Genomic DNA, 9,002 nt, shown 5'->3' with positions numbered 1-9,002 from the left:
TCTAATTCAACTTATGGCTTATCTTCTTTTTCTCTAAACAAAAACATGTAAGCAGAAATAGAACTTTGTATTGCTTTTCCAAGAGATACACTTGACATAGCTGGAATTGTCTCTCCTCTGCATTCGGCAACAATCCCATATTCCTTGTCTCTATGCTTGCAACAAGCATTCTCTCTAGCATCACAAGATGAACCCCTTTTAGGTGGAACCAAGGCAATCCCAAAACTACATTCAATTGTCCAAATGTGAAACAAATTTGTCTTCTTGATCCACACAATCTTGCAAATGGATCCTGATCTTGCCAATGAGTGGAGTTACTAGTACTGATTAACCCTGAAAGGTCTTTCAGGAATCAAGGGATTGTCTACGTTCTTCCACCTTGATCCTTAGCCGCAAGGCAAGATCATGTGAGACAAAGTTTCTTGTTGCACCTAGATAAAAAAAAATTAGCACATTGTAGTCTCTTACTTTGCTCCATGGAAGGCAAATCTCTCTGGCCTCAGGATCAGCCACTCTCCTCTCACCAAATATTTGGGCTTTCGTTAGGCATTTTCTTCTCCCTCAAACTCGGAGGTTTTTTGGGGCACTGGGCAGCCACGTGCCCTTATTTTTTGCAACAATGGAATTGCTTTCCTTGCTTTCAAAGGGTCTTGAGCTATTCTAGGGTGAACTTTAATGTTTTTTTGAAGGGCTTTGTTGAACCCCTTAGCTTAGAGGATGCAACTTCTTTTGACTTTGTGCTAGTACCATATTCCTTCTGATGCTGCTACTGTCCACAGCAAATCTTCTTTCATCAACTTGACCATTGAAGCCGAATTCATGAAGTTTTCTTTCATCAACTCAACCACCACTAAAGATGAATGCATAAAATCTGGAAGTTTTGTCTTCGATTCAATACTTACTTGGGCACCCTTGAAGAGAGTGATCTAAAGATAAGACAACCAAAACTTTTAATCATCAGTCTCGATAGTATAGCTTCATTCGCACTCTTCCAAGCTGTGTGGATATCATTGAACGAATTCTTAGGCCAGAATTACTCATAGAACTATTTCTTGAAATCTTTCCTCTTCTTTGGCGCATCAATTTGCGACCAAAAGGGCTCCCCACTATGCATTGATGCTATTTGTAAGATGCATATTTACAATCTTCAACTTTTACTTCTCTCGATAATGTCCTTTTTTGAAAGCTATATCAAACTAGCGGATGAATTGCAAAGCTTTTTCACTTGCTTCATACATTCCATTAAAAGTGGGGAACATGATGAGCTTACCACCTTTAAATTCTTTGCTTCTGGATCTAGATCTCCTCCTTTTTTGTCCATGAGAAGAACGCTCTCTAAATGTGGAAGAGGACGAGGAAGAACAAGAATAAGAACAAGAACATGAAGAAGATGAAGAATTATTGGATGAGGGTTGGAGACCTTCACCCATGCTTTTTACTCCGTCTTCTATGGGGCTTTGGGCTCCTTTCTATTGAAGCATAGTACTTTCGGAATGGTGAAGGACTTTGGAAACACAGCAAAAAAGGTTGTGATTTCACTGTTGAACTTGAATTTGAGGTGTGGTTAAGGTTTCGGTGGTATTAGAGCACAATCTTGCCACTTTCTTTGGTGAAGGACACTAGCAATTTTGGAGTCTCAGCGTTTCTTCAGCCCGAAGAGAGTTTCAAGACCCAGATACGAATCACTTCGAGAGTTTGGAAATGCCATCTCCTATATTTATTAGCTTTAGGTGCGAATCTCAGACTATTGGTTGAATCTACAACCAAAAGCCACTCTCACCCTTCATCGTGCATTGGGCTGACTCCTGTCTTCACCCGTCACGCATTTGCCTCCTTGAGAGAAGTGGGGGCTTTACAATTGGTGGTTTTTTTGGCCCAACAAAGCTTTGAATCAGTTCGGGTTTGATTTTCCATCTCGCACATCATGATTTCAGAGCATGGCAGTTCAACCATTAGACGGCCTAGTCAGAAGCATCCCATAGGGCTTGACGATGATCTAGATAAAGAGTTTGTTAAGGCACAAATATAGGAGTATTAGTCGTCTCATCACTTATTTGAGGAGATTATGTCCAAGAAAGCAAAAGTTAATCGAAGGTGTTCTCCTACTCTTGCCTCAAAAGAATCCCCAAGACTACCATTCTTCAAGAAGGAAATTGCACTTTACGAAACGTGCCCATAGGTGGCTGGAATCCAAATCATGGCAACAGAAACCAATCCTCAACACTGAAGTTCTAGCAATTTGCCAATTGAAAACCACTTCGTCTAGGGCTGGAGGGGCAGCAAGACAGCTTGGGAAACTTTCAGAATAGAGCTGGGCAGAAATCGCAATAGAGAGAGAGGTAGGAGAGGGACAGAGAGAAGAAAAGCGCAGCAATAGGACTAAAAAATAAGAGCTCCCCCCCCTAAGGTCTTTATTGCAATTGAAACCTCTTAGTACTGATATGTCTGAAACCTTTACCACACCTCAAACCCAAGTTCAACAGTCAAATCGCAACCTTCTTCGCTAAATCACACTTTAGAAAACGTGCCCAAAGGTGGCTGGAATCCAAATCGTAGTAACAGAACCCAATTCACAGCACTGAAGAACAATTCACCAATTGAAAACCACTTTATCTAGGGGTGACGGGGCTGTAAGACAGCTAGAGAAGCTTTCAAAAGAGGCTAGACATGAATCGCAATAGAGAGGGAGAGAGAAGAAAAAAGCAGCACTAGGGACCAGAAATAAGGACTAATGCCTCCCGAAGGTCATTATTGCAATAGGAATTTCTTTTTACTCATCTCAGACTCAATTTCAACTATCATATTGCAACCTTTTTTGCTAAATTGTGTTGGGTTAATTTCATAGCCAAGGTGTGTAGGTGAGTGTGTCCCTCACTATGTAGGTGTGAATGTGATGCACTTGCGCTTCTTGTGTGGTACGTGGATTGGGTTCGATTAGATTTTATTTGTCAAGTTGATTCCTCTGTGATCTCATCTATGACGTAGGTGTGTGTACTTGCAAAACATCCATAAACATCAGTGTTCCATGTCTCATGCCTCTCCATCTCCATGTGCATGCTCTCTTTCTCACCCTCTCCCCCACCATTATCTCCATCAAAAGGTATCAGATCGGGAAGATCCTCCATGATCTTTATCTTCATCTCCTCTCGCACTGAGTTTCAGACTCACAAATCCTGGGCATATTTCTCTTCTCGTTTAGCCAATGCAAGCACCTAGCAGCCCAACCAGCTCTTGATGCCACTCCACTCTAATCTTCCTTCGTGTTCCTATATACAACCCATCGGCATCACTCTGTACTTGCAATACATCAATCAACATCAGTGTTCCGTGTCTTGTGCCTCTGCATCTCCATGTGCATGCTTTCTCTCACCTCTCCCCCACCGTGATCTCCATCAAATCGCATTTTAGAAAACATGCCCACAGGTGGCTAGAACCCAAATTGCAGCAACAGAAACACCAATTCGCAGAACTGAAGAACAATTCGCCATTAAAAACCACTTTGTCTGGAGGTTGGAGGGTTTGAGGGCTGTGAGACAGCTTGGGAGGCTGGGCAGACATCACTATTCACAATAGAGAGAGCGTGTAGGAGAGGGGGATAGAGAAGAAAAACACAGCACTAGGGACCATAAATAAGGGCTGGCCCCCCTCGAAGGTCTTTATGCAATAGAAATCTTTGTCCAAGGTAGCTCATGAGGGAGCAGAGTCTGGGTACAATCCTCAATAAACTGGGAGCCTAGATGCTTTTAAAGTAGGGCAGGCTGTGCAGGCTGCATGTAGGAGAAAGAGGCTCAGGGCTGGTGAGGAGAAGAAGAGGGGAGGCGGAAAGAAAGGAGAGAAGGGACGAGGTGAAGAGGAGGTCGAAAAGGAGGGGGGGGGGGGGGGGCGTGCAGGAGAAGGGCGGGGGGAAGAGAAGTGGCAGAGGGGAGAGAGAAACGAAGGCGGAGGAGGGGAAGGAAAGGAGGAGGGAGGGTGGCGCAGGAGGAGGCGGGGGGAGGAGAAATGGCAGCGGGGAGGGAGAAACGTAGGTGGAGGGGAAGGAAGGGAGGAGGGAGGGTGGCAGCACGGTGCGAAGGCGGAGGAGGGGAAGGAATGGAGGAGGGAGGGTGGCAGCACGGCGCAAGGCGAAGGAGGGGAAGGAAGGGAGGAGGGAGGGTGGCAGCGTGGCACGAGGCGGAGGAGGGGAAGGAAGGGAGGAGGGTGGGTGGCAGCGCGGCGCGATTTAGGCCAAGCAACTTGAAAGCATGTGCTTTCCAAAATTTGGGCCTACTTTTCTTGCCTAGAATAGGTGATTTTCTAGAAAGCTAGGCTTTCTCTAAAGCAGGTACTTTTCCATAAAGGGAAGGCGCTTTTACTGCTTTCAACTCAAGCAGACCCTCCATTCCCCATGAGGATCACTTGTCTTGTGCTTTTTCCCTTAAAAAATGGGGAATCAAGCACTCTACAAAAGCCTTCACCTTGCAAAAACAATATCCAACACTTTAACCTATTAGAGATTAGCCAAATGCATGCATTCTAGTTCTTGGACTAATACGAGTCCCTTGTGGGCATCCTCGCAAGTCTCTTTTACCAATGCAAAGCAAAGTAAATAAAACTTATTCTAGTGAACCAGAGTCAATTTTATTAGACCAAAGTCAATCAAATAAATATTACTCATTGTTTCTTGGGAGTAATACCAATTGGTGACATGTGCACCTTTCATGATATTTGGGTCACATATTGACTGCCATTCAGTCTTATATAGTGTTTCTTCAAGTGTAAAGCTGCATTGCTCGTCTAAGAGAGCTACCAGCAGACCCATTCAAGCATAAGAGCCATGTTCTTGCATTGATTAATGCTCAGGCCCAAACATCTGACCTCACCGATCCACCAGGGTGTAGGAAGCAGCTTTTTAAAGCTTGAATGGTGGCAAACTTCACGACTCCCAATAAAAAAGGATCCCATTCCTCCAGTGGTATGAGCAGTTAGCAGCCCTCCCCTTATATTATATAGGGCTATCTTAGAATAATGGCAGACTGCCAGTAAAGGCGAACCTCATTACAGACATACCCCCAAAGATCAAGTCCAAAATCCTGACGCAGTTGTGATTACATCACAAAGCCAAGCTTGCCTTTACCTTCCAGCTTGTCAAAACTGCGGTGATAGCCATTCTCAAACCCAGCCATAGGCTTCCAGGTTCCCCAACTGCACATATTTCAATCTTGCAATAACCTCTGCAACATCTTTTGCCACAGCAAACAGAAACTGTTTTAATAGCATGCAGTCCATTGGATGCACTTGTTGAACAGCCAATTCCGTCAATCCAGGTGCTCTGATGAAAATTTTGCTATCCCAACCATGATATGCATGGAGCTCCCGCCTACTACAAGTTCGGATATTCCTTATAATTATTTCTGTTGCATCTTTTGAATAGTAGCACCATGGACGTGTTCACTGGATGCTATTTCTGCATCGTTTCCACCAACAGCAACAGCATAGATATTTGAAAGCACTACATATGGAGCAGCTTTCTCTGGACTGAGCTCAAATACTTCTCTTGCAACACGTTCTCCTCGCTCAACATCAGCCTGCTCTTTGCAGGAACCAAGCAAGGTCATCCAATGCACTGAACTACTTCGGACCGGCATACTTCTGACCAGGCCCTCAGCCTCATCTAACCGCCCTGCCCTTCCAAGCATATCAATCACACAGCCATAATGCTCTGCAGTTAATGTCACATCAGAGTGTTCATTCATTGAAACTAGCAAACGATAACCTTCATCAACAAGCCCAGCACGACTACATGCAGACAGAATGCTGATAATGGTGACCCTGTCTGGAATAACTCCTTCCTGTTGCATCTTACCAAACAGTTGGAGAGCATCCCTGCCACATCCATGCTGGGCATAAACTGTAATCAGGGCATTCCAAGAACCACCATTCCGTTCAGACATGCTGTTGAATATACTTTGAGCATGTTTCAGGCTGCCACACTTGCCATACATGTTGATGATGGCATTTGCAACAGAGACATATGACTCAAATCCAGTATGCATAATGCGTGCGTGCAACCTTTTTCCTTCACCTAGAGCTGCCTGGGTGGCACACACAGCAAGTACACTGCTAACAGTTACGTTGTCTGGGAATACTCCTTCCACTTGCATCTGTTCAAATAGTTGTAAGGCATAGTCGTTATGTCCCTGTTGTGTAAACAATGCAATCATAGCATTCCATGCCACCACATTTCGTACAGACATTTCGACAAACATCCTCTCTGCATTTTCCACACTGCTGCATTTGCCGTACATATTCACAAGGGCAGTTGTCACGATAGCATCTGACTCCAACCTAGTTCCTAGGATCCGGGAATGCATCCTTTTACCTTCAGGAAGGGATGCCACACTTGTATATGCATCAAGAATGCATGAAAAGGTGACCATATCAGGGAACACATTCTCCCATTGCATCTGGTCAAAATAGCGCATAGTCTCTTCAACTTGTCCATGCTGTGCACATGCTGAAATCACAGCATTCCATGAAACCACAGTATGCTCTGGGATTTTGTCAAACAAAAGCTGTGCATCCTTATAGCTGACACACTTGCCATACATGCTAATGAGAGCGTTTGCCACGACAATGTCTGATTGAAATCCATTGTGAGCAATGCGAGCATGCATCCACTTTCCTTGTAATAAATCAGTTTCGCCTGAGAAAGCAGAAAGAATGTTGACAAAAGTGACCTGGTCTGGGATGACTCCTTCTATTTGCATCTGACTAAAGAGCTGAAGAGCGGTCAGCCCATTTTCCTGCTGAACATACGCTGCAATCATGGCATTCCATGTGACTAAATTAGGGCTATAAAATTTATCAAACACATTCTGTGCCTCTTCCACACAGCCATGCTTGCCATACATATCAACAAGAGCTGTAGCAACAACAACATCAGACTCAAATCCACAGTGCAGGATGTGATAATGGATCACCTTGCAATCAACCAAGGATACCTGCAAAGCACAAGCATCAAGGAGGCTGATGAATGTTATCTTATCTGGGCCAACCCCCCTTGCCTCCATTCCATTGAAAAGATGATAAGCCGCTTCAGCATATCCATGCCGGGCATACGCGGCAATCATGGCATTCCATGAAACTATGTTTGGATTCCATATATTATCAAACACTTGCCGCCCATCTTGAACACAGCCACACTTGCCATACATATTTACGAGTGCTGTCAGAACCACAATATCTGATTCAAACCCACTGTGAAAAATCCGCACGTGCATCTGCCTGCCTTCCATAAGACCTGCCTGGTTGGCATGTGCGGAAAGAATGCTTACAAAGGATACTTTGTCTGGGATAACTCCTTCCTGTTGCATCTGATGAAAGAGTTGCAGGGCCTCCCTGGCATGCCCATGCTGGGCATATCCAGCCAGCATTGCATTCCAAGAATATACATTTCGTCCAAGCATTTTATCAAAGATTCCCCATGCATCCTCCAGACTGGCACACTTTACATACATGTTAACAAGGGCAGTAGCAACAATAACGTTTGATTCAAGCCCACTTTGCATAATACAGCTGTGCACATACTTTCCCTTGTAGATTTCTCCTAAGTAGGCACATGCAGATAGAACGCTGACAAAGCTCACCTTATCTGGGGTAATCCCTTCCTGAAGCATCTGAGCAAATAGTTGGAGAGCGTCGTTTGCGTTCCGTTGATGAGCATATGCTGCTATAATAGAATTCCAAATTACCACACTTTGCCAAGACATATTGTCAAATAGTCTGCGTGCCTCGCCTAGGCTGTTGCACTTGCCATACATATTAATAAGGGTTGTCCCCACCACTACATCTGAGTCAAATGCACTGCTACGAAGGAAAGTGTGTATATACTTGCCATCCCTTAGGGATGTGCATGCAGAAAGAATGCTGATAAAAGTGATCTTGTCTGGAATCACTCCTTCCACCTGCATGTGCACAAAGAGTTGGAAAGCCTCATTGCAATGTGTGTTCCGTGCATAGGCACCAATCATAGAATTCCACAAAACCACATCTTGTTCATGAACATGAACAAAGCATGTACGTGCATCCACGAGAGCCCCACACTTGCCATACATTTGAACAAGAAGAATTTCTAAAAGCTGATCTTTCTCATGTCCAGTTTCAATCATGAGGTGATGAAGGCGCTTGCCGTCGGATAGAGCCTTTGCATTTCCGCACAGACGCAATTCGAACGCATACGTCGCTGAATCTGGTGAAGTGTCCGATCGGCCCAGTAGCCTATCCAAGGTTTTCTCCCGGATTTGACACGAAAAATCCAATTTGAGTGTAAGTCTTCCAGCAAACCTGGCTAGCAAAACGTGCCGGTTATTAAAGGAGGCTGGTGCAGGGTGTATGGGGAGTGGATGAATATGCTCCTCAAGTATCGTTAAGGCAGCTTGGTCTGCTGGAATTGTGAACTGCCTTGCTCGCGCGGAATCTGGCACCTTGGACATTCCTAGTTTCATTTGCCCACCGAAGGACCTCATGTAGGGAAAATCGTGGCTGATTGACCTCTAAGGTGGACGAAGCAAAAATGGAGTGTCGCTGACAACATCTACAGATAGATTTGAATTCGAAATTACCAAGAAAAAGCTGCAATTGGGTTGCGGCCATCGCACCGGAAGCTGTTGCAAATCTCGCCTCGCCATCGCCATCGCCATCGCAATCGGAATCGCCATAGCCAAGACTCGCAGTAGTGATTACATTACCCTTCTAATCTACATTACTAATAATTAATATGACTAATAAAGTTTTAAACCAGTTTCAGGGATTTTCTACAAACTATTACTTTGAGAGCTTCCACATCCCGCCCCTCCAATAGAGGGCAAGTATTTTCCTGAGGGCGCGCATCTCTCGAAGTCCCATATGGACTCCATGGCATGCCCTTTCCGTGGGCCGCGAAGCTTGGCACTCGCTTTTTTAAAGAGGGTGCTTATGGGTGGGCACTCGCTTTTTTAAAATCCACAATGGTCAGCTAGGTGCAC

General features: G+C 44.7%; 1 protein-coding gene across 1 annotated transcript; it reads right to left on the bottom strand.

Moving 5' to 3' along the window:
- Positions 1 to 5,384: 5,384 nt before the first annotated feature.
- Positions 5,385 to 8,696, bottom strand: LOC147887200 (pentatricopeptide repeat-containing protein At5g39350-like). Its single transcript, XM_087394242.1, has 2 exons — positions 8,637 to 8,696; positions 5,385 to 8,531 (listed from the first exon to the last, which is right to left on the bottom strand). Exons 1-2 carry the CDS (start codon positions 8,694 to 8,696, stop codon positions 5,385 to 5,387), a joined length of 3,207 nt encoding a protein of 1,068 aa, XP_087250368.1.
- Between the last annotated feature and the right edge of the window lie 306 nt (positions 8,697 to 9,002).

Source organism: Dipteris shenzhenensis, chromosome 23 (genome assembly GCF_047967505.1).
Source record: "Dipteris shenzhenensis isolate YYH24624 ecotype China chromosome 23, Dip_SZ_1.0, whole genome shotgun sequence".
Lineage (NCBI taxonomy): Eukaryota > Viridiplantae > Streptophyta > Polypodiopsida > Gleicheniales > Dipteridaceae > Dipteris > Dipteris shenzhenensis.
Note: the sequence above shows the minus strand (reverse complement) of the source record. Positions and strands in the feature narration are given on the sequence as shown.